This window comes from Taudactylus pleione, unplaced genomic scaffold (assembly GCF_031769625.1).
Source record: "Taudactylus pleione unplaced genomic scaffold, aTauple2 ptg000302l, whole genome shotgun sequence".
Taxonomy (NCBI): Eukaryota; Metazoa; Chordata; class Amphibia; order Anura; family Myobatrachidae; genus Taudactylus; species Taudactylus pleione.
Window position 1 is genome coordinate 8242715 of NW_028284703.1, and position 26467 is coordinate 8269181.

General features: G+C 46.2%; 1 protein-coding gene across 6 annotated transcripts in view; it reads left to right on the top strand.

Annotated features, from left to right (window-relative positions):
* Positions 1-26467, top strand: part of TBC1D1 (TBC1 domain family member 1) — a 257909-nt gene that overhangs the window by 172931 nt on the left and 58511 nt on the right. For 3 of the 6 annotated variants that reach the window (XM_088482972.1, XM_088482975.1, XM_088482976.1), the window contains 3 exons: positions 5755-5910; positions 6625-6744; positions 7568-7707. In XM_088482972.1, coding sequence (XP_088339098.1) covers positions 5755-5910; positions 6625-6744; positions 7568-7707 — 416 coding nt within the window. The remainder of the gene's footprint in view (positions 1-5754; positions 5911-6624; positions 6745-7567; positions 7708-26467) is intronic. The other 3 variants (XM_088482974.1, XM_088482977.1, XM_088482973.1) reach the window with 2 other exon arrangements.

The following is a 26467-nucleotide window of genomic DNA, read 5'->3' on the forward strand; positions in this document are numbered from 1 at the left end:
GAGGTTATAAAACACAATAGAGACAGGAGATGCGAAAGAACCGTATCTATTTGAATTATGATTAAGGCCTCCATTTAGTGGTTGGACCAGATCACGTTAAATGGTCCAGATTTTCACCTGGACAAACAGTGTTGTGACGCAATGGTAGGAAAATGCAGGAGAGAGATGGAGAAGTTGCCTAAAGCATCCAATCAGCTTCTAGGTATCCTTTATCTAGCACAGTCTATGAAATGACAGGTAGAAGCTGATTGGTTGCTCTGTGCAAGTTCTCCACTTCATCTCTTTCCAAGGCTTAAACGTGGCCGCTAATGGGGAAGTAAGAAAACAAAGATGTGAATTGCACCTTTGCAGTATGACGTAGAGGAAACTAGGGTAAAGAGTTTGTAATCGTCTAAAGCTGGGTACACACTACTAGATATATCGATCTATGGATAGTTCATTGCCAGGTTTGTGCAGCGGACAGGTGTGTGAACAAGGTTGTTCACAGACATATTGATCTGCTGTACAGTACAGCAGATGGCCCGATATATCTGAAAGATATATTGGTCATCTGCTGGTGTGTATGGGAAACCCTCCGATCTCCCTTACACGTTCTACAGGGATCCGGTGCTGATTGACCGCTTAACTTGGTGGGCAATTTAAATACCCGCCCAGTTTAGCAGTCAAGCACTTTGGGCAGATGATTGGTAAGTGTGTATACACTTACTAATCATTGGTGGGTCGACCTAGTGTGTACCCAGCTTTACTTTGTCCTTATTCTTTCAGTTGGGATTTTCAGAAACCTCCCCACCACTCATAGTGAGATGAAAGGGATTTCATATGTGCAGTATTTGTCATAAACTTGCTGCTGACTGTGGGCTTTACCACTTGCTGTCATGTCTATTTATAATTTTTTCAGTTTGTTATGCAATGTTCTACACATACGGAGTAGTGGGTGTAAGAAAACCGTTCATTTTAAATCCCTAATTTATTATTTTTATTTTTTTTTGTTTCTCCTCTGAAATATATTACATAATAGACTGCAGGAAAATGAGATACCCATTGCTGCTGGGCTATACTTGTACGCTGCTTGTTATTTCATAACTAGTAAAATTAAATACTTATAAATAAGTGTACATTTATTGGATGGGGAATTTAAGAAAAAGAGAAATTAATTTGGTATGTAATGGAAAGTCTCCTTTATTCATCAAGGTAATCCCCATTATGTAGCACACAAGGTTATCTGGCAGTGAGAGCAGTGTGACCTGGCCGAGACCAGAGAAAGTTTTTTATAACCATTTTCTTTTTCACCTAAAATTTCCCCAACCTGTATACTTAGTGGGAGGTAATGCTGAACTTAGTGTTTTTGGAAGGGGCCAGTATTTTTTTCTGCGGATGGTTGAAGTGAAGGAGGATAAGAGCGCAGGGGGCAAAAAGGCATCTTTGGTCGCAAGTTATGTTATGCAGTGGGGCTGTAGCTGGGGGAAGGGAGGCTGTCTATTGCAGAGTTGTTGTGATCCAATTCCGCTTTAATTTTATCCCTCACTTACCGTAATCACTATCTGCAGCCCCTGGATCATTCTGTGCCTCTATTTAGGAAGTGGAGTTGTGTGACTGTTCTGCTGTGATCAGTGAGCTCTAGGGGGGAATCCTAGGGGAACACAAGAGCCCCCCTAAATTGCTGAGAATACCCCACCTCCCCCCTTCATTGTTATGTTATCACCGTTCTCTGCAGACTGGCAGTGGTGGTTTGCTGAACAGTCACATGGAGCCCAGAATGTTTTTGGGGGTGCCAGAGGACGAGACGTTTTTTCCCAAAATAAACTATGCATTAAGGGCAGAAAGGAAAGTTCTTAGCCCCACGTCAGATTAGCTGTATTTGAGGCTCATTGTGCTAGAACTCAGTCAGGCCTGGGAGGACAGGTTTCATATTGAAATTTGAAAGGGTTACGTTTGGGGAGAAATGGGGGCTACGCCTTAGACCCTCTCATGTTACTTTTAAAGGCTAAATTTACTAAGATACCCACTGATGGTTGCAAATTTAATTTTTTAATGCAAAATGCAGCAATTTGCTAAGCTATAGTAATGGCTGTATAGTTTGGAGGGCATTCCGGTAGGTAGATTGCCTAGATTCAGGTAAGGAAGTAAACTTCAGGCATTCGGAGGATATGATGCACATATACAGTACTTGCCTACTTTTGACAAATAATTTCAGGTAGACATTAGGTGCTGCTGAAGGCGGGCATGCTCATTTCCACCTCCTAGGTGTACCTAGTGCAAGCCAGGGGCATGACGAGGTGAGACCTAAAGTACTGTGCAGCTAACCCTTCATGTTAAAATCCAGATTGTGCAGTTATGTGATGAATAGCATCATATAAAACAAGTTTAATTACTTTCATCACTTTCACATCTTATCTTTGCCTAAGGCGCAGGTTGTTTTGTACCCTCACAGGTCACACGTCTCCCATATTGCGGCTTCTTCCCCTCTCCCAGCTCCTATCCACACTGAAACCCCAAATTCAGATTTTTCACAGTCCCTATTTCTGGGTTTGGGTTGCAGTGAACACTTCCCTCCCAGACATAGCAGAAAGGAGACAGTTACCTCACAATGAGACCGCCTGGTTGGTCCTATAATGCAGGAATTTGTCAGTAATACAATGTCAGCATTTAAAAAAATAAAATAAAAAATTGCCTGTGAAATATGGGCTGCGACCTCTCCAAATGTACAGTAATATGGACTGCTGTTCTGTCCTAGTAAGGAGATACCCAAATCCTATACAAAGGAAAACAAGATTATTATGAACATACATTTTCTACTCTGACTTCTCCCCCATTAAGGAAAAGCAGCAAATTACTTGACACTGGTGATTCACAAGATGGAGTCATTTTGTGCTGGCTTAACTGTCCGTTTTTGGTCTCCGTGAAAATGGCTACAGCTGAAAGTCTCCATATACAGAAATCATAGGACGTAGGGGTAGATGTAAGACCACTAAGCCTTGGAGAGGGATGACGTACTAACCAATCAGCTCCTAACTGTCACTTTACAGGATGTGTTTGAAAAATGACAGAAGCTGATTGGTACTTTATCTCTCTGCATTGTATCTCTCTCCAAGACTTAGTACATCTACCTCATACCTCCCAGCTGTCCCTATTTCAGCAGGACAGTCTAGCTTCTTGGGCACTGTCCCACCCGTTTGCCGCAGTGTCTGGCTGGCAGGGGGTAGGTTGGGGAGACACTCTGCAAAGCAGCAATGAATGGATGACGTGCACAGTCATGCACGCATTATCCACACACAGTGCCAGCTCCTGGAGCGAAGGGCAAGCCCCCAGTATGAATAAAACTGGAACATGGCTCACAAGATTGGCATTTCTCTTGATGCTCGCCATCTTATCACTAAGCCACGCCCCATAACGAAGCGCAAATCTGTCCCAAACTCCATTTCACAAATGGTGGGAGGTATTCTACCCCATAACTTCTGAATAGTGTCCGATTCAGCATGGATCGCAATTGCAACAGCGCACGCGGATTGCCCGATGGTGCGTACTGTGTATGTGCCGCAGTGCATGTGACAGCATTACAATCGCACTGCGATCACGTGCGCAGATAGCCATCAAAGAGTGAGTGACGGGATGGCAGTTTAGGGGTGGTGATGGAGAGTGGTCAGAGAAATGCAGGTGTGCCTATCCGTTTATGCACGCCCATGCAACGGCGTTCAAATCGGCCGCTGCGACTGCATACACAGCTTCAGTACTCACTGTGCGACGAGACTTGCGATCTCTGAGAGAGGTCAGAGCTGCTGTGATTCTCAGTGAGGGTCCGATGTTACCGATGTGTACGCAGGACTGCGAGGTCTTACGGATGTGAGAAAGCGATGGTGGGCGCCTCTATGCTGGCTGACTGGTTGTAAACTTTAGCATATATTCACAGCAGTGCTGCGTGTGATTACGCGGCCACATTCGCAATAGCGATCCAAGCTGAATTAGACTCAGTGTCATGATACCAAAGAAGGCAAAGCCAACCACATTGGCATCAGAATCTGGAGATGACCGACTAATGTGGACGTCTGTTGGACATTTCGGGAGAGTACTATGGTACATACTTTTGGGACAACATTAAACATTGTACTGTAGATCCTGTTGTATTGTCAGACACATAGATCACTTTATATTCATGCAGAATGAATGTTGGGCAAGAAGGGGTGCGGGGGGGGTCTATTTGCTGTCACATCATTTACTTTGTTTAACTACAGATGGTAACATGTACTTTTCATTCCAAACCTGTGCTTGGCAATATGGGACTGTACAGCTTGGCTTTAGGAGACTGCAGTTTGTCAGCACTGTCCTGTTCCACAGGTCAATATTGACACTTGAAGTGTACATTGGAAACGTGGCTCATTCTTGCTATGTTCTCTTGCTTTGCTTTTTTTTTTTTTCTTCTCACATAGCTTCGTAATATTCTGGTTAAGGAAATCTAGCCCATTGAAGTAGTCACAAGGATTTATAGTACAGTTATGAGATCTCTTATCTCATAACTGAAACACAGAATCGATGGGCTTCCAAAAAACTGATAGGGGGGGAAAAAAGTTACATATATATCACAGACCCCATCGTAAGATGCTTCCTACCACAGTACCATGAGGAGCACTGCTAAACAAACTATTATGGGGGATTCCATTTGTAAAGGCAGGGGTGATTTTCTAAATGTTGATATACTGTAGTTTAGGCATTGTTCTCCAAAATGTGTGTAAACAACAAGTCCAGTGCTTTGTAGATAATAGATCCCATGCCTCAAATATAAACTGAAACATGTGATTCTAAGGTCTCATACACTGTGCAATGCACCATGTAGGGCGATTGCCGATCCGTCGGCAGATGGATCGTGCTTTCCCAGTGCGGTCCCCGCTGACAGCACGTTATGCCGGCTCCTCCATCTGAATGGAATCGTACATCGCATCCCAGATCTGATGAACCTGCGGGAAGATCTGGGGATGCGGTGTACGATTCCGTGAGAGCGCGCAGCACGATATCAGGTACGATCGGCGCGTATATCGTGCCGTGTATGGCCATCTTATGCCTATTCCATATTTGTTTCATGCACTTTTCTGAATAAAAATAGCTGTTTACTGGATCTAGAACAAAAATCCGGGAGCTTTCTGTAGGCTGAATGATCAGAAACTCCATACTCTGGGATAGGGCTGCCTGAAAACTCTTCTACATTTTGTTTTTGCTTTTTACCAGTTTAAATACCCTGAACATGTAGACCCTGATCCATACTGGGGGTTATAAATCTGGCACTTTGTTTTCCATTAACATCCAAAATTGAGGTACAAAAGATAAAATATTTTAAATGTAACTTGAACGTACAGGGACAAGCTGAAATAAATATAGCTGAACCAGGCTAATTTTTAAATTGTTATTTTTTAAATTCCAGCAAATTTTAGATCTGGTTTGAAAATCTGAAAACTGTCAGTTTAAGCGGCTCCACTTTATAAGCAAGGGGAAATTATGTCCCATGCAAATCGCACATCCTTTCCATTCCATTTTGGGTGCTGTTAAGCGTGAACATTATACAGTATTTGGCATTGTTGCGTACTGTCCTGTAGTCTACCTGGGAGTAGCTCTAATTGATTCTATTTGTATAAGAAGAGTGATGAACAAAAAATGATCTATGTGTACACCTACCAAATAATTTTTACCTCTGCTGAAATCACTCTTCACCACTCCCTCCCTCCCTCCCTCCCTCCCTCCCTCCCGGGCTGGAATGCTGGTGTCTAGTTCCAGCACAGCTTCCAGCCAGCCTGATAGCAGCTCAGCACCGTGTGAGGAAGCTGCCCCTTCTCCTCCTGTCACTGCAGCCTCTTCCCCTATATTTCTCAAAAAACTAAAGCACAGCACCAGCGGGGAGCCAAGTGGTCCAGTCACACACAAGAGGTGAGCAATAACCATGTTCCTTGTGGGATTTGTCCAGCATGGTGTGCAGCCTGGCTGTCATTAAACTCGACTTCACTTTTTGCCAACCCTTTATCAGTCTGTCTCTGCATGTCGGCAAGGTTTGCTCAGATTTTGATGAAAACATTTTTTTATGACGACTTAACATTGTATATTTTACTGCTTGTGATTTTTTTTTTATATTTTTGTGATTTTTGTTTTTATTCAGTAAAACTAAACTAACTTGCTATGAAGTGCTTTTAATTTACAGCTCAATCCCAGGTTTCCCAGTGTTGAGGGAGTCTGTAACATCTAATTAGTTTGGGTTAGTCTATAATATCCGTAATGTTGACGCCTGAATGTTAGATCTCTGCCGTTGTCATCTGATAATGAAGCAATACAGAGATCATTGAGGAAGCCTGGGTGTGTGAGGTTTGTGCTGTTATGTAATCTGATCTGAACGGTTATCTTGGTTCCAAATTAACTGTTTAATATTTATTTATGATTATCTGAATATAAATGCAAAAATTCAGAACTACAAGCTTCTTTTTTTTTTTTGTTTTGTGGCGCCTTTAAAAAAACTAAAGCTTTTTGTGTGACTGACCATAGATCGCTTTAGAAGTGTATCTGAGCGTTTATTTTTCAGATTTTCTCTTTTACATCTTTGGTTCTTTACTGTTTCCTCTCGTTTCTGCTTCTTGTGACCTGTGCTCTCAGCCTTTTCTACCGTTCTTCTTCTCTGCGAAAGAAGCTTCATTCTTCCTCCTCAGTCCCAAACTTTCTAAAGTTTCTGGCTCCTGTAGCCGAGAACAGTACAGCAGAGTGTAGCCGAGAACGGTAGGTCGCCTGACTCATCCTGTGCGCCCTCACATCCTGTCTGTTTCATTGTAATGTCCGTAGTTTCCACCTTCATTGTTATGCAGCAGGCGAGGTGCTGGGTCAGTGTGGGAAATGAGAAAAGGTGCAAAGGAGAGGAGGGAAGTGCTACAAATAGAAATAAGCCAGATTCCCCTTTATTCAGTTGCCAGAAATCAAAAATAAATTAAATCAGTTTCTAAAATTATATTGGAAGCAGAAATTTTTATCATGTACACTTTCAACATGGTAATTTGCATATACATATATCTCCAATTGCTTCTGTTCCTGCGTTTTAAGAGGGTTTTAACTCGGATCAATGAGTGTACCAACACTGTGCGCATGTGCACTGGCCCACCGTCGACCCAGTTGCGAGCGCACAACGCTTGCAACCGGGTCTGAATCAGGCCCTCTGTCCTCAAGACATCTCAATGGCCCAGGTTTTAAGGATATCCATGGTTGAGCACAGATGGTTGATCAAGAGACTGAGGTACTAATTAAGTCACCTGTGCCAAAGCATGGTTATCCTTTAAAACCTGGACTGTTAGGGTGCCTTGAGGACAGAGTTTGGGAATCTCTGAGTCGTGCATTTTATTTTCAAAAAGCATGTATGAAAGACTTCTGTTCTTTGTATCGCATTAGAAACTGATCTAAATGGCTCTCTCCTGATAGCTGGTGGCTGTGTCCTGGGGGATCTCATTTTTACCCTCTCATAACCCCAGTACATTTGCATTTCATATTGACATTGCATTTGATTCCTTTAAGCAGCCAAGTATATGTGTATAATTTGCTGTCTCTGTTGCAGTGATTTTGAGTGCAAGTCCATCCTCAGCGAGGTGGGAAACAATAGCCCAGTGAGGACACGCCGACATTCTTGGAGGCAGCAGATCTTCCTACGTGTGGCGACTCCCCAGAAGGGATGTGATTCTCCCAACCGATATGAAGGTAACAGACATCATTTATTTTACTTGCTGTGTTCAATAAAATAGCTTCTTTATAATATTCAGTTTCTTTATTTGGACGCATTTTAATGGTACAGGTTTATAGCTGTAAAAAAAATAAATAAAAAAAAATAATCTATATCATCTCTTTTAATGGACAAGAGTCACCTAAGCTTAACACTCCCCCCCCCCCCCCCCCCCCCTCCCCTGTCACTCCATCCCGCTCTCCCCCGGCTCCCATATTTGCCCATTCACGGGAGCTGGTCCTCCTCTCCTAGGTCTGCCCCGTCTCTCCTGCAGTGGGAGACATTAGGGTGTGTAACGCAGCCTCCACTGCACATGCATTGAAGAAACTGGACAGACCGTCTGCAATTATTATATAGATATATATCTCTCTAAATGTATTTATTATATACACCCATCAGCCATAACCTTAAAACCACCAGTCTATTGTGTGGGTCTCCCTCGTGCCACCAAAACCACTCTGACACATGGAGGCATGGACTCCACTAGACCTCTGAAGGTGTCCTGTAGTATCTGGCACCAAGTCGTTAGGAGTAGATCTTTAAGTCCTGTAAGTTGTCAGGTTGGGCCTCCATGGCTCGGACTTAATCTGATCGAGCATCTGTGGGATGTGCTGAAAAATCGAGATCTTTCTCATGTTCCCCAAACTATTTCTGAACAAGATTTGCACTGTGGCACAGCCATCAGGGAATAAAATTACCATTAAGGGGTGCACTTGGTCTGCAAAAATGTTTAGGTAGGTTGTACGTGTCAAAGTGACATCCACATAAATGGCAGGACCCTAGGTTTCCCAGCAGAACATTGACCAGAACATCACACTGCCTCCGCCGGCTTGCCCAGGTAAATGACACACACGCTCCTGGCCATTCACATGATGTAAATAAAAATGTGATTCTCCAGGCCACCTTCTTCCATTGCTCTAAGGTCCGGTTCTGATGCTCACGTGCTCATTGTAGGCGATTTCGTCATTGAGCTGGGGAGCAGGGCTCAGCATGCGCTCTCTGGCCGGTGTGCGGCTGCGATGTACTGTGTGTTTTGACACCTTTCTATCTTAGCCAGCAATTTTTTTTCTTCCTTTTTTGCAAATTGTGCTACAGCAGCTCTTTTGTGGGATAGGACCTGACTGGCAGCCACGTGTATCAGCCTTGCGCCACCCCATGACCCTGTCGCCAGTTCACTGCTTTTTCCCTTCATTGGACCACTCTTTGTAGGTACTTACCACTGCATACCGGGAATACACCACAAGACCTGCTGTTTTTGGAGATGCTCTGACCCAGTCGTCTAGCCATCACAATTTGGTCCTTGTCAAAGTCACTCAGATCCTTACGCTTGCCCATTTTTCCTGCTCCCAATACATCTACTTCGAAAAACTGACTGTTCACTTGGTGCCTAATATTTCCCACCCCATGGCAGGTGCCATTGTAACGAGATAATCAATGTTATACAGGTCAGCTGTCAGTGGTTTTTATGTTAAGACTGACGGATGTCTGTGCTATTTGTATTGTGGGAAGTACACTATTTAACATTTTCTTATACATTGCAACATATTCCTTAGCGCTCACAATTGGAAACATTTATAGAACAATGCTGGGTAATAACAGACAGATATATAGGTAGGAAGGCCCTGCTCGCAAGCTTACAATCTATAGGGAAATAGGCACTGATACACAAGGATAGGTGCTATATTGCATTTTGGTCCAGCCAAATTGCAGAAGTTCTTGGTGGGCTTTATGATCCAGTCACACAGGAATGTTGGCCAAAGGTCAGGAGGATGTGGACGAATATGTGTGAGGTTATGTGTGGACTGTGAGAGGGGATGTAATTAGATGTAAGCTATAAGGTTATGTGGGTGGTTCTGGAATCTGATAAGCTTGTCTGAAGAGGTGAGTTTTCAGGGAACACTTGAAGGTTTGGAGACTAGAGGAAAATCTTATTTTGCGTGAGAGGACATTCCACAGGGTGGGTGCAGCCCGAAAAAAGTCCTGTAACCATGAATGGGAGCAAATAATGTGTGTGGATGGGTGACTCAGATCTTGTGCTGAGCAAATTGCTCGTGTTGGGAGATATTTTGAGATAAGTGAAGAGATGGATGTTGGTTTGGTTAATAGCCTTATGTGTAAGTAAAAGCATTTTGTAATGAATACGGTAGAAAACCGGTAACCGGTAATGGAGGGACTGATAGAGCGGAGCAACAGGCGATGAACGTTTGGCGAGGAAGATAATCTTCGCAGCTGCATTCATAATGGATTGTAGTGGTGAGTGCTGCTTTTGACACAGTCTTCCCAAAATCAGGCTGAGAGATATAGAAGAATTAGAAGCGAGTAATGGCTCTTAGACTTAGTACTGACCAGATCATTCACTATCTTAGTCAGTGCTGTCTCTGTGGAGTGTTGGGAATGAAACCCCGCCTGAAGTGGGTCCAATAAGTTGTTTGAGTTGAGAAAGTGTGTGAGGCGGGTGTAGGCAAGTCTCTCCAGTAGCTTGGCGGGGCATGAGAGCAGGGAGATGGGACTGTAATTTGCGAAACTGTTATGGTCAGATTTTAGTTTTTTCAGAATGGGAGTAATCACTGCATGCTTGAACAATGCAGTAGAGAGAGAGAGATTACAGATTTTAGTTAAGGTTGGGATGAGCACAGGAGAAAGAACTTTACTATCTCTCTCAAATTACTACACTCACAAATCAGTAGAGTATGAGGATGAGAAGAGTGTAGATACTTCATCTTCATTTGTGGGGTCAAATGAAGAGTGTCCCAGCGGGTTCAGGTAGGGAATTAAGCAGGTCCCTGGCTGAGGAAGAGCATACCATTTCAAGGAAGCACAACACAGTGTACAGTGCATATTACAGTTTGTGACAGACATGAAGGTTTTGCCATTCAGGATTTTCATTTCCTAAATGGCAGAACGGGGCCAAGGAACAACTATATACAACAGGAAAGGGTTGCCAACCTTTGCTAAAGTTTTTACAATTTCTTTACCGATAGTATTTTTTTTTTTTAATATGACCGTTAAGTTCTACACACATCTCTCCAAAAGATCGTAAGGGTAGATGAGGACCAGGGGAGGTTAGAAAGGGGTTTGTAAACTTACAAGAATGGAAAATCTTTTTTCTACTTCAGGGTCCATAGGGTATCCATAGGATACCTTGGGGTATAGGTGTGACTTCAGTCATCGGGCACCATAGAGTTAAGCTTTCAGCCTCCCAGGATGCACTAGGGTCCCCCTCCTATACCCCGCCCCCGAGCCAAGGCACCCCAGTTTAGTTTGGTGCCCGGCTGGAGTTGGGTGCACCTGTTGGAGTGGGGGCTAAGAAGAGCCCCTGAAGCTTTTCTGCATGCAGCTGTGGCTGCACATCTGGTTGTACAGCATGGACAGTCAGTCCTGACGTCCATGCTGTCTTCCCTACACCCCCGCCGGTACCAGAACGCCAGTACCGATCCGGGGATGCTGGTAAGCATCTGGGGTCACAGCTAGTGGTGACCCCAGATGTTCCAGACCATGGCCGGATCCAAGGGGGACAGCAAGGTAAGCAGCGGGGTCCCGCGGTGGGTCCCCGCTGTTACATGGTCCAGAGTCCCCAGGCAGGGGGCTCCCTGGGGACTGGCTGCAGCGTGGAGCCAGGTAAGAACCTGCGCTTCCACTACCCCGCTGGGACAGCGGACCGCAGCAGAGCGGTAGCGCTGCGGCGTCCCAGGGGTTAAATGCATGCCAGGGGAGCGCGCCTTCCCTGTCTCACAGCCGGCGCCTCCCCCGCTGCACACAGCCCTCTCTGCACACTGCCGACTGGCCCTGTGGCAGCGCTCCTCCCCCAGGCCAGCCTCCTCTCTGCTCCTCGGCGGCCATCTTCCTGAACGCATGGTGAACGCTGCTGGATGCCTGGAAGGAAGCCTCTTGGTCTGGGTCCCCCCGCATACCTCTCCTCCGCTTGTGGTCAGGTCTGTGTATGCAGCGCTGAGTCCTACCAGACCCTGTGTCTGCGTAGTTGAGTGATCAGCGCTGGTTAGTGCAGGAATTGATTTTCTTTGCATTGTATGTGACTGTGCTAGCGCTGCTGCCTGTATCTTCTATTCTGACTGTCTGCAGGGTGGTCTCTCACCTCTTTAAAATACAATTGGTGAGAGGGGTCACATACTTAGTACCATCATGTCTGAAAGTGATTTTCCTCTCCGGCTACAGTGTGCTACATGTAAAGTACCTTTAGCGGAGGGGGAGGGTAGTGCGGAGGGCCTCTGCCGGCAGTGTTTGTCGATGGCGCGGCCTATTACGGTTACAGCACTGGTACAGGAGCCGCCCTGGGCTTGTTTCGCTCAGGCGCTTACAACCTTAGTGGGCCAGTTAGCTCCGCAGCCCGTGTTTACACAGATGGGTTTGTCCCAGCAGTCAGTGGTGTCGTCACCCATGCAGGGTTTCCCAAGACAATTGGTGGTACCCCGCAGTCTCCCTATTTCCCCTCTCCCGGGTTTCTCAGGACCGGCGTGGGTTAACTCCCTGACGAGTTCGGTACAGCACTTGTCGGATGTGTTGCAGGGGGAGACTGATGCGGCCACATAAACGGCCGGTGGCGTCTCTGTCGGCTCCTTATGAGGATGACGAAGGGACGTCTGATGATGGGGAGATTCTGGATCCTTATGATCAGGAACCTCTCCATACTAAGGACGCTGATGCTAGGTCCAAGGTATATATTCCTGGACTTATTCGAGCAGTCCGCACAGCCTTGGTGATTGAGGACGAAGTTCCCCCAGCGGCTAAATCCAAGTATGCCTTTTTTAAGGATGTGAAGGGTGACGCCACAGTCTTTCCTCTTTCGGGCCAGTTAATGGACCATTTAGAGGAGGCGTGGAAACAGCCTGGCAAGCGATACCAGCCGCAGAGGCGCCTGGCAGTGGCTTATCCGTTCGCGGATAATTATTTTGCTAAGTGGGAATCCCCTCCACAGGTGGATTCTCATGTGACACGTCTTGTCCGTAGTGCCACATTGCAAATGCCTTCCATGTCCTCCCTTAAGGATGCTACGGACCGCAAGGTGGAGATCTGCCTGAAGTCCGCTTATTCCCTTGCGGGGGGGGGCCAGCGCGGCCGGCTATGGCCATTTGCTGGGTTGCCAGAGCGATGGAGCGCTGGGCGGATTCATTGGAGGCATCCTTTGATTCCGACTGTCCGGCCGAACAAACGGAGTTGATTGGTAATCTCCGTGATTCGGCCACTTATATCAACGAGGCGGCCTTAGACATTAGTACACTGGTGTCTCGAATTTCTTCAGCAGCGGTGGCTGCTTGTCGCACCATGTGGTTGCGAATCCTGGAAGGCGGACGCTGACTCCAAAAAGGGTTTGGAGGCGTTGCCCTTTAATGGAGAAGTCCTCTTCGGTCCAGATCTGGACAAGATCGTGGCCACGCTGGCGGCAGCCATATCGGCATGTCTCCCGTCGGCCGCGGCTCCTTCTGGTTCAGGACCATCGTCCTTTCGGTCTTATAGGGCCCAGGGCAGACCCAAACCACAGTCTTTTCCCCGACAGGCTGGTCCCAAAAAATCGGCCAAGCAGGCATGGAGTACCAGACGTCCGGCCCCTAAGCCTGATGACAAGCCTGCGGCCTGACTGTCCGGGACTCCCGTTGGGGGATCCCAGGGTGGGAGGCCGCCTGCTGCAGTTCGCCCGGTGTTGGTCGGTCACCACGACAGACACTTGAGTTCTCGAGGTGGTCTCCCATGGGTACGCCCTCTCGTTCCGGCACAGACCCCCGGCTCGATTCTTCACCACGGGTCTACCATCAGACCGGAACAAGGCCACGGAGCTGCGGAAGGTCTTGCACACTATGCTCCAGGCTGGAGTTATAGTGCCTGTTCCATTCTCCCAGAGGGGCCAGGGTTTCTATTCAAATCTTTTTTTGGTGCAGAAACCCAATGGGTCGTTTCGTCCGATTCTCAACCTCAAGGCTCTCAACAAGTCTTTGCGGGTGCCGAAGTTTCGGATGGAGACCCTACGGTCCATCATTCTGGCGCTGGAACCTGGGGACTACATGGTGTCATTGGACATACAGGACGCTTACCTGCATGTCCCTATTCTTTTGTGCCATCAACAGTTCCTCAGGTTTGCAATCCGCAGTGACCATTTTCAGTTTCGGGCGTTGCCTTTTGGCCTGGCGACAGCACCGCGTGTGTTCACCAAGGTGATGGCGGTCATGGCGGCTTCTCTGCGGCTGCAGGGAGTCTGCATGTTGCCGTACTTGGACGACCTATTATTAGTGGCAGGATCTCCAGAGCTCCTTCTACGCCACTTGGACCTGACCATTGCGCTGCTGCAACGGCACGGCTGGTTAACCAACTGGCAGAAGTCCACTCTAATGCCGTCTCAGCGGATTCTGCACCTCGGAGCCTTATTGGACTTGGGACAGCAAAGGATCTTTGTGACGGAGGAAAAGATCTCTGCTTTACAGTCGAGGGTGCACAGTTGTCTGCACAGCCGCCGGGTGTCTCTACACTCGGCGATGAGGTTACTGGGCTCCATGGTGTCAGTGTTCGACATGGTGGAATATGCCCAGTTTCACTCCAGACCTCTGCAGCACCTGATCCTGTCCAAGTGGAACGGGCTGCCTCAGTCTCTCAAATCCCAGACGATAGTGCTCACCGCGGAGGTTCGCCTGTCCCTTGCCTGGTGGTTGCAGACGACCCATCTCAGCAAGGGACGTCCATTCTGGGTACCAAATTGGGTCCTGTTGACAACGGACGCCAGTCTTCGGGGCTGTGGAGCAGTTTCGGGTCCACACTTGTTCCAGGGCAGGTGGACACCGGCAGAAGCGGCACTTTCAATAAATATCTTGGAACTCCATGCGGTCTTCAATGCTCTCCAGCAGGCACATCGGGTTCTCCAGGGTCATCCGGTGCAGGTCCAGTCGGACAACGCTACCACCGTGGCCTACATAAACAGGCAAGGAGGAACCCGAAGTTGGGCGGCTCTCGTAGAGGTGTCTTGGATCCTGGTATGGGCGGAGCGCAATCTTCCGGCCATATCAGCGGTCTTCATCCCGGGAGTGCTAAATTGGGAGGCGGACTTTCTAAGTCGCCAGGACGTTCATCCGGGGGAATGGTCCCTGCACCCGGACGTTTTTCAACTGCTGGTGGACAGGTGGGGTCTTCCAGAGATCGACCTTACGGCGTCCCGGCACAACAACAAGTTGCCGGTGTACGGGTCTCGCACAAGAGACGAAAAGGCGTCTCTGGTGGATGCTCTGTCCGTCCAGTGGACATTCCGGTTCGCATACCTGTTTCCTCCGGTTTCCCTTCCACGGGTAATCCAGAAATTCAAACAGGAAGGAGGGACGCTCCTGTTGATGGCTCCCGCGTGGCCCAGACGGCACTGGTTCTCAGACCTTCAGGGTCTGTCCGTGGACAGTCCTCTGCGGTTGCCGCTACGACCGGACCTTCTATCGCAGGGTCCTTGTCTTCACCCGGACCTGGCTTGGCTGTCTTTGACGGCGTGGCTGTTGAGACGGCCATGCTGAGGTCCTGGGGGTTTTCCAGCTCTGTGGTGCGTACCATGTTGCGAGCTCGGAAACCGTCATCCACGAGGATATACCATCGCGTGTGGCATACGTTCTTCCAATGGTGTCACCGAGAGGTTATGCACCGCAGGAGTTTCGTCTGTCTAGGATACTTGCCTTCCTACAAGCGGGACTAGATCATGGGCTTCGCCTTGCCTCTTTGAAGGTACAGGTTTCGGCCCTGTCTGTCTGGTTTCACCGTAGGATTGCTACAATCTCGGATGTGCGCACCTTTATGCAAGGTGTTTTCCACATTCAGCCGCCCTTTGTTCCAGCTGTGGCGCCTTGGGATTTGGCTGTGGTCCTGAGGGCTCTTCAGGTACCGCCGTTTGAACCACTGGGCTCAGTGGATCTTAAATGGCTAACAGCTAAGACTGTTTTCCTTCTGGCCATAGCTTCAGCCAGACGTGTTTCTGAATTAGGGGCTCTCTTGTAGACCCCTTTTCTTGATTTTTCATGGGAACAGGGCAGTGCTCCGCACTCGGCCTGAATTTCTTCCCAAAGTTGTTTCCCAGTTTCATGTTAACGAGGAAATTGTTGTTCCGGCCTTTAACTCACCTGGTCTTTCAGTGGATGAGGCCACTTTGGATGTTGTGCGGGCCTTAAGGACTTATGTTGACCGCACTTCTTCGTTTAGGAAGTCGGACGCCTTGTTTGTCCTCTATGGCTTCCGTAAAAAGGGTTGGCCTGCTTCAAAGCAAACTTTGGCAGCTTGGATCCGTATGGCTATTTCTGAAGCTTATCTTCATGAAAGTCTGCCGGTTCCTCCTTCATTGAAGGTTCATTCCACTAGGTCTGTGGGCAGCTCGACGTGGTGCCTCTGCAGTCCAGATCTGCAAGGCTGCTACGTGATCCTCTGTCCATACCTTCGTGAGGTATTACAGGTTTGACACCTTCGCCTCTCAGGATGCTTCCTTCGGGCGGCGGATTCTCCTTTCCGCACAGGAGCGTCCCCTTAAAGGATACTGCTTTGGGACATACCCAAGGTATCCTGTGGATACCCTATGGACCCTGAAGTAGAAAATATGAGATATGGTAAGAACTTACCTTTGTTATCTCTATTTCTACGAAGTCCATAGGGTTCCACAGGACTCCCGCCCTGTCGCACCTGTGCTGCAGATGGGCTTTGTTCTGGTCACCGGTTTTTCCGTCTCCCTCTGGTGAGAGTGTGATTCTTGTGTGTATCCAGATCTTCTTTCTCTCTCTTCCTTCTCCTCCTCCGGGCTATGGGGTGTAGGGAAGACAGCATGGACGTCAGGAGTGACTGTCCATGCTGTACAACCAGATGTGCAGCCACAGCTGCATGCAGAAAAGCTTCAGGGGCTCTTCTTAGCCCCCACTCCAACAGGTGCACCCGACTCCGGCCGGGCACCAAACTAAACTGGGGTGCCTTGGCTCGGGGGCGGGGTATAGGAGGGGGACCCTAGTGCATCCTGGGAGGCTGAAAGCTTAACTTTATGGTGCCCGATGACTGATGTCACACCTATACCCAAGGTATCCTGTGGAACCCTATGGACTTTGTAGAAATAGAGATAACAAAGGTAAGTTCTTACCATATCTCATATTGTTTGGCTCTTTGTTTGTAATATACTTGTCTCCAAATTCACTGATGGTTGTCAACCATTAGCTGCAACTAGGCTTCATTTAGTTATTGTGTGAGAATCAGCAAGTGCATGCTCCTTGGTTGGAGTAACTGTTTCACAAGGAGTGAATTAATAGCTGGGGGCATACAGTGGTGGGAGGAGCGTGAAGGAGATTAAGGTTGCTAGAAATGGCATGAGAAGGGATGAGCAGCAACAGGAGGTTAGGATTTGCTGGCTTTGCTACAGGTGACCATGTACATATCCATATATTTTTTTTAAAAGTCTCATTAAATCCTATAATGTCTAACTGTAATGACCATTTCTTTGTAACAACAGTCCCACTGCGTTGCACATAATTGTGACTGCAAATGGACTTACTTCACTGATAGGCTACTTGGCATTAAGCTTAGAATAAGGGGAGGTAGGGTGTTTGCTTACTAATACTCAGGAGACTTCCTGTCTAAGTGAGGTTTGAACTTCTGAAGGACACATTGTGAAATGGCTAGTGACAGAGTAATACAGTATCTTGCACTCGGATATATGCATGAAGTACAGTCTGGACTAGTAAAGAATCTCTGGATAATGTATTCAACATTTGGAACCATCACAATATGGAACACCCTTTGGAACCAAGGTAACCCTGGTGCGGGTTGTATTGCTTCTCTAAGCGCGGAGTTGGTAGTTCAGCCATGTAGCAGCTACTCTGTGTCCTGTTTGATTGCCCACGTAGCTGACTAGGAAACCAGATCACATGCGGAGCAGTTGGTGCAGCCTGCAGAAATAATAGCAGATTGCAGTCGTCATTTCGCCAATGTGATAATGATCTGAAGTGCTGGTCATTTTGTGCCCTCATGTGATGGTTTAGGGCTATTTTTATTGAAGAAACGTTTTTCTTTCCAAACTGTCCATCCAGACCGCTACATGCGTGGACATGATTTCTCTTAAATGTAGATCACATTAAAGGTGAGTTACTGTGCGTCAGCCAGCAGCCTGTGATTACACTAAATGTATTAGTGCAGATTTAGCTGAGCTAAAAGCAATGTTTATGTGTGAGCGTGCTCTGGTTGTTTTCCATGTGGAACCTTTCTGACAAGTCAGCACAATTTTAAGAGTATGAAGTTATTTTGTTGATCAGATCCCTGATTATTTCATCTTTCTGAAGATAAGGTATTTGAAAGCTTCAGCAATCTGGAAGGGAAAGTAGTGTTTTTAGTGTTTATTTTAGCTTACAGGCTTTTTCATTTCTTGTGTAAGAGATTCTACAGTTATTTAGAGAAAGATAAATCAAATGAGGCCACGAGAGCTTGCACATTAAAAGGCAAAGGCTGGCACGCAAACCTTGGCCTGGGGGCTTTGAGAATAGCACTGGCCCAAGAGCACCGGACCATCGTTGATACAGTGCATCCGGAAAGTATTCACAACGCTTCACTTTTTCGATATCTTGTTGTTACAGCCTTATTCTAAAATGGAATAAATTAATTTTTGTCCTCCAAAATTCTACACACAATACCCCATAATGACAACGTGTAAAGGTTTTTTTGCGATTTTTGCTAATTTAATTAAAAAAAAACAAAAAAAACACTAAGAAATCACATGTACATAAGTATTCACAGCCTTTGCTCAATACTTTGTTGATGCACCTTTGGCAGCAATTACAGCCTAAAGCCTTTTTGAATATGATGCCACAAGCTTGGCACACCTATCTTTGGGCAGTTTCGCCAATTCCTCTTTGCAGCACCTCTCAAGCTCCATCAGGTTGGATGGGAAGCGTCGGTGCACAGCCATTTTCAGAGCTCTCCAGAGATGTTCAATCGGATTCAAGTCTGGGCTCTGGCTGGGCCACTCAAGGACATTCACAGAGTTGTCCTGAAGCCACTCCTTTGATATCCTGGCTGGGTGCTTAGGGTTGTTGTCCTGCTGAAAGATGAACCATCGCCCCAGTCTGAGGTCAAGAGCGCTCTGGAGCAGGTTTTCATCCAGTATGTCTCTGTACATTGCTGCATTCATCTTTCCCTCTATCCTGACTAGTCTTCCAGTTCCTGTCACTGAAAAACATCCCCACAGCATGATGCTGCCACCACCGTGCTTCACTGTAGGGATGGTATTGGCCTGATGTTGAGCGGTGCCTGGTTTCCTCCAAACATAACGCCTGGCATTCACGCCAAAGAGTTCAATCTTTGTCTATCATGGTCTGAGAGTCCTTCAGGTGCATTTTGGCAAACTCCAGACTGTCTGCCATGTGTTTTTTTTTTTTTTTTTTACTAAGTAGTGGCTTCCGTCTGGCCACTCTACCATACAGGCCTGATTGGTGGATTGCTAAAGAGATGGTTGTCCTTCTGGAATGTTCTCCTCTCTCCACAGAGGAATGCTATAGCTCTGACAGAGTGACCATTGGGTTCTTGGTCACCTCCCTAACTAGGGCCCTTCTCCCCTCATCGCTCAGTTTAGATTGGCGGCAAACTCTAGGAAGAGTTCCGGTGGTTCAGAACATCTTCCATTTATGGATGATGGAGGCCACTGTGCTCATTGGGACCTTCAAAGCAGCAGATATTTTTCTGTACCCTTCTACAGACAATTTCTTGAACTCCATGCTTGGTTTGTGCTCTGACATGCACTGTCAAGTGTGGAACCTTATATAGATAGACTGGACATAATTTTGAAAGGCATACACCTATCAACTGAATTTACCACAGGTGGACTCCAATTAAGCTGTAGGAACATCTCAAGGATGATCAGTGGAAACAGGATGCACCTGAGCTCAATTTTGAGCTTCATGGCAAAGGCCGTGAATACTTATGTACATGTGACTTCTTCTTTTTTTTTTTTAAATTAAAATTGCAAAAATATAAAACTTTTAACACGTTGTCATTATGGGGTATTGTGTGTAGAATTTTGAGGACAAAATGAATTTATTCCATTTTGGAATAAGGCTGTAACATAACAAAATGTGGAAAAAATGAAGCATTGTGAATATTTTCCAGATGCTCTGTAGGTGGTTTTAGGTATGAAATACAGAGGCACTGCAATTTATAACCACAGATCCCTTCTCTATTGGAATTACTGATTTACAATGCTAGGTTTGAGGCTATATATGTGGGATAGGAACCTGGCTTGTCCTGCCTGCTATGTGCAGCCAGCTTGGGCAAAGGAGAACCAGTGGATAATATACATAGCATAGCTAAATAATCGTACACAATCATTGCATCAGAGTAATGCTGGTATGAGTGTGAGTGAAATTGTGGAGGCAATGCTATTATAATCAGTGGCGGCTCTAGGCACTGGCAAGCTGGTCCATTGCCCGGAGCGCCATTGTATCCGGCGGGCACAGGAAAAGCCCACCTTCCCTCTCGGCGCTAGTCTGATTATGTAAGATCAGGGGGAGAGAAGGAGCGGCAACACAGGACGGCGCTGGGCGCAGCAAAGCCTAGTGCGGCCCTGATTATAATCGATCTGACTGTACTACTAGCTGGGATAACCGGGTAGAAGACTGGACCCTGAAGTACACCTGCAGCCTTCAGTCTTTACATTGTCATCTATAACCTGGATAACTATGCAAATTAGGAGTAAATGACAGTGCAGACAGCTGTATTCTCATATTGTTTGGAATGGGGTATATCAGGAGCAGACTAACTTACAGGACAAAAATCAGTAGAATTTCAAAATCGCTTGAGTTTCAGAAATCACTGCAGAACAGAGGGGGTGATTTCAGCTGCGGACGGATATGCTATCGCAGCTGCTAACATGTTAGCAGTGTGATAGCTGTAATATGGTAATGCAGCAGGAGGTGTTACGCTTTTTGAATGCATATCTGATCCAAGCTGTGTCCAAGGATGCAGCATCAGATCATCTGCGATCTCTCTGGAGTAACCATGGGGTCACGCAAACCGGCCGTCAAAGATGAGTAAAAGAGGCCAGGAAATCTCAATCAGCTGACTGAGATTCTGGTCTTTCCACTCCCCCCACCCAACAGTGGCGACACGCTTCCGTTTTAGTAAACAGGCTGTTACCGTCCCCTCCCCACCCAGAAACTGCAGCAGACTGTCAATCACTTTGTCTGCTGTTGGACTGCACGTGGGATCACAGACCCGTACTGCACATGCGCAGATTCCGCAACTGAATCACCCCCTGATATCACTCTGCAGACCAACATTGTAGACCATGTCTAGCAGGGCTGCCTTCAGGGGGGAATGCCGGGACTGGAGCCTTGTTCCCGGCCAGAATCTCCAGATTGTGGATTGATTATGTTGTCTGCCACAGTCTCAATGTATTAAGTGCTGTGCTGCTCATGAGCCTGCCAGGCACTCTGGGATGGCTGTAAGATGAGACGGGGAATGAAATGCTAATAATGCACACTGTTTAATGTCAAAGTTTATCATGTAAACACGGGGCTGACACTGTATTGCATTAAAAAAGGCCCTGTCTCAGAATGAGCCATCCAATCTGATGGGTTAGTATATCAAAGCGTGGAAAGAGTGGAGAAGTTGCCCTTGGCAACCAATCAGCTTACAGGAAGCATTTATCAAGTACATTCTATAAAATTATAAGTAAATGCTCATTGGTTGCTATGTGCAACTTCTCCACTGGTCTGCTTCCCCACTCTTTTCACTGTTCGACACCCCTCTATGGTCCTGATTCAGCAGAGGATAGAATAGCAAAGCCGCACACAAGCAGCTTTCCAATTCCGTCCCTGCTAATAATGCAAATATATTAAACATTAAGGAAGAGACATCCAGATGACTGGGACATTTTAGCCATGTCTTCCCAATATTTACCCAAACAGACTATGCTGTATTTAGGCACTTACATTGTCCATTCTTTAATATAAAAATAAACTTGAAGCGGTTAACAGTGTGTTTTTGATTTGTTCCAAGGCAGATTCTTAAAGTTGATGCCAAGTGTCGTCTTTATTTGAATGTAATTGTTATTGGTACATTTCTGGTTACAGGCTTGCTTTCATAGTGATTGCATTAGGGCTGAGCACATTTCCCCATGATTTATATACCAATCTGATCAGTGCTTCAACCATTATGGCAGTATTCACCAGCCAAGAGTGACAGGATTTCTACATAAACCTCTCCTTGTTACCAGCGCCGGAATCCCAGCACCAGTGAGAATACCGGGGCCAGCATCCCGATGGTAAGTATTAGGGTTACTGGGAGGGTTAGTGTTAGGCACTAGGGTGAGGGTGACGGTTAGGAGGCAGGGGAGAGGGTTAGGTTTAGAGTTTGGGTTAGGGTACTTACCAGCAGGTGTCAGTATTTTAACCCAGTTGGGATACCGGCGTCTGGATTCTCAACGCCTGGATCCTGAGCACCGACATCTCGTACCCAACTTTTTTGTACAGAGGGTCCCAAGCATTGTCTTGGTCCTTTACTCATTATCCTACACTGAAACCATTTTTTTGTGTGAGCTAGTATTCATGAGTGTAATGAGTTTACCAGGGACAAGATACATGACTGAGACTGACACCTAGTAACTTCATAGTGCTATCTTCTCATTAGTATTGGTGTAGCCAACATATTGGCTACCTCAACTGTGTGTAACTGCATCTTAGGACGTGTAGGTGTAGGGACATGTGTGACTGTGTGAGCATAGAGCCTATCCTCACTGACAGTCATATGATTGGTATCTGTGCCACGTTTTGATGAAGATGCTAATCGGCCTCACTGCAGATAGAAACGTGTGCTCAGTGTAGGTAACCTCTTTATTCTGTGTAGGTTTATAGTGTTCCTGTTAAGAGACACTGTCACTGTTCCACCTCATCCTGCCACTAACACCTAAATCTTGTTTCCACAAGATAATGTGGAATGTAAATTCCAGGTTTTTTTTTTTTTTTTTTTTGAGAATCAGTGTAACTATTTCTTTTTTGCTGTACATGACTTGGCTTTTGGTTTAATCAGAGTTGCAGTCAAAGGAACACTACCTCCATAAATATATCAATGCTTTGCAGGGCAGTATGTTTTGCATATAGTGGGGCTTTTTACACCATCAGCCACGAAACCGCCTTTTAAAGGTTGCCACCTGGTCAGTGAGGTAGTGCTTTTGTTGATCATTTCAGAATGCTGCCAGACTGATTCTAACCACTTAACTGGGGTGGTTGCATGTGATACAACCAAAGCCAGCTGTGCTTCAGCTGACCACACCATCCCGCTGTGTCCGCCTGCTTTTAGAAGAAGAGATCCGTTCTGCACAATTGCAGAACGGATCTCCTCTGACTCCCCGGACCACATGGTAGTGATGCGGTGGCAGTAGAAGTAAATCTGAGTCACCTGTGGAAAAAGTGGACTGTGAGGGTAAAGGCTTGATATTAAATAAAACCGGTATATTAGTTTGGAAGAAGGGTTAAGCATAGGGAAATTGTCAATTAACCAGGATGATGAAGGGTGATAAGATTCTTATACATCTTCCGACCGGATCACTGATCCACCAGTCGGAAATGCCGATAGGTGGGCATCAATGTTCGGTGATCCGTCAGGGAATTGCTGAAATTCTTCATGTTTAAAAATTTCTGATTTTCCTGATCCTGATTATATTTTGGTAGGGATCGGTAGATCCGGTAAATCCAACATGTCTGAATTCACAGATGCCACGGCATCTGGGAATTCGGAAAATGCCCCAGTACATCTTAGATGTATGGTGGCCTTTACCGATGGCTGAAATCTGGCATTGCTGAAACTGAGAGGATGTAGTTGAATTAACTATTTTTTGGCACTTCATTTGGAATACTTGTGCAGATGAGGGCGGCAGCAAGGCCCCCATACATTAACAATCGATTGTGGCAATTTGCAATCGATTGTGTATAAAAATCTGCACTGTATGGGCTTCGTAGATTGGAATTGTTAAATCAGATTGTCTAACATGTTGGATTTCACAGATGGATTGGGGCTGTAGATTGCTAGTGTATGGAGATGATCAGCAGATTTGCAGACCGTTACTAGTAAAATGATGGGTTTTTCAATATTGTCAGATCTGTGTTTGCTGCAATCGATCTGCAAATCACTGAAAAAGATCTGTGATGTATGGGCGCAGATTGCTAGATTGGTAAATCCTAAGATCGGGCAATAAATCTCCATATTGTTCAATTGTTGTCAGATTGCTGATGTATGGGGGGGGCCTTTAGACTGCATAAGGCCCCCATACATCAGAGATTGATTGCAGCAATCGTGCAATTTGCAATCGATTGTGTATAAAAATCTTTCCCTTTTTCAATCGATTGCAGAATTGCCGCAATCGATTGCAAATTACACGATTGGTGCAATCAATCTCTGTATGAGGGCCTATACACATTTAATCAGTATTATAATTATATGAATTGTGCACTGGAGGTTAGGGTTAGGCATCATCGGGGGGAGGTTAGGCACTGACCAGGGAGGGATAGGGTTAGGCTGCGAGGAGGTGGGTTAGGCACCGACCAGGGAGGGTTAGGCTGTGGGGAGGGGGTTAGGCACCATCGGGGGGAGGTGAGGGTTATGCACCGACCAGGGATGGTTAGGGTTAGGCTGTGGGGAGGGGGGTTAGGCACCACCGGGTGGAGGTTAGGGTTGGGCACCGTCCGGGGAGGGTTAGGGATAGGCTATGGGGCGGGGGGGGGCTAGGGTTAGGCACTGCCCGGGGAGGGGTTAGGCACCACTGGGGGAGGGTTAGGTTACTTACCGGCCCCTGTGGGGATCTTCAAATATACTATGTATAGGTGACTTCCGTGCACTCCAGTGGCTGCAATGGGGTAAATTAAAGGTGGGTCATCACCACCTGACTTAAAGACAAACACAACAGCGAGGTATGACTACCCCTACTTGCGGTATATGTACTTTATAGTACATATACCGTATATAATAAGTAGACATATGAAGAAAGATACAATATTCAAAATGTCCAATTTGGTGGTCATAGTTACGATACTAAATTATAAAATCCCAATGTGCATCTTCCATACTGGTACCGAAAGGTTTATTCAATACCGGAATGGAAATAAAATCTTGTACGTGTCCAACACTTTTCTCCCAAAAACAGTTCTTCTGTATAATAATCCTCAGAGAGGGAAAAGAGGGGAAAATAAGGGAAGCGATCGTGTAGTATGCTATATGTAGAGGTGTACTTTCACATAGTGGCCGATAAAATAATTATCGTACAATACGCACTCTGTCAAACAGAGGGTAACTCTCATAAAGGTATCTTTATACAGCCAGCTCTCTGTGCTGCAGACTACTCAGAGAGGATATCTAGGCACCTGTAGTAAACATCAGTAATAGGAAGAAACTGGGTGAACCCTTACTCACAATGAGTCATGTAAAGACATATTCATAAAGGTTTCTTTTAAGTTCTTCTCCTGATTAACCCTCCTTTTATTTCCTTTACGCCCCTTGTGGCATCCCGGTTCATGTACATTTAAATAAAGGAGGGATTTTGTCAGGAGCATAAATTTTGTTCCATAAATTTTATTTAACTCAATAAAATGTTAAAACTGTAGAACATAGCATAAAGGAGAGAAACCAGAAAAAGCTGGAATAATAATGATTTGGAGTGGGGTAAATGGTCCGGATTGTCCCACAGCAGATAATGGGTCCTTGCTCCTTACCCTATGCTCAGGCGTTTCAACTTGTCTTTTTCATCCTGTCGGATCTTCACCATCGGGAGGCCGATGTCTGTCTTCTGGCCGGCGGCATCCCGTCCGCCGGTATATCATACAGATTCTCCTGGTAATATTGTTCGTTTCAATGATTAGAAATGAATACAGGTTAACAACACGACCTCTGCAAGGCATATAATATTAGATCATTCTTACCCCATGGCCCAGACTCTATTATCCACGGTAGTTTACAGTGTGGGGAAAAGGTTGGTAGCCTCTGGCTACATCTGAGGCGATTCAATGACAACCCCTTTTTCCTAATGCAGTAAAATTGCGTCTAACGCACGTTTAATTTTTTTTAAATCTTTTTATAATATTTTGAAGTCCTCAAATTAAAGGTAACTCTCTGAAAATCTTCAGAAATATGTGATGTTTAAGCATACTTACTTTGCATGACTCCCTTCTGGGGATGCGCAGGCAAGGTATGAAGAGGTTGGCATGACTTGCTGCTAAACATGTCATCACTCCCTCCTGCCAGCTGGGATGGGTCGGCACAATGTGCCAGCAAGTTAGCACCCCCTTCCTGGAGATTATCCCGCTTCTCTGGGAGTCCGGGGCGCATTCTCCTGTACCAGGAGTCTCAGATATATCTGGAGAGTAGGCAATTATTAGGCTGATTTAGGGTTTCCTCCAGCTGTATTGCCTGAGTGCAAAGTTTGTTTTCGATCCAACCATGTTACTTATCATGGGGTGGTTTTTCCTGTACAATGGGAATCCTGCATGCTTATGCATTCTGCACGCAAACTGGCCAGTTCTATTTTTACATTTTTTCCCCTTATAAATCTAAATAGGGATGTTCATGTTACAGCTCAGTATGGTTTGTCCAGACTCTCTCATTTTGCACCTTCAGATGTGACCTCATACCCCTAGCCTCAATACGCCATGCAACGTGACTTGTCTTGTGTGAGCGAGCCGCCAGGTCCTGTGCAACTCCGTTGGCGTCCGGCATCTGCAATGGGAATAGGACGCACCAGCAGACACTGCAGATTAATGT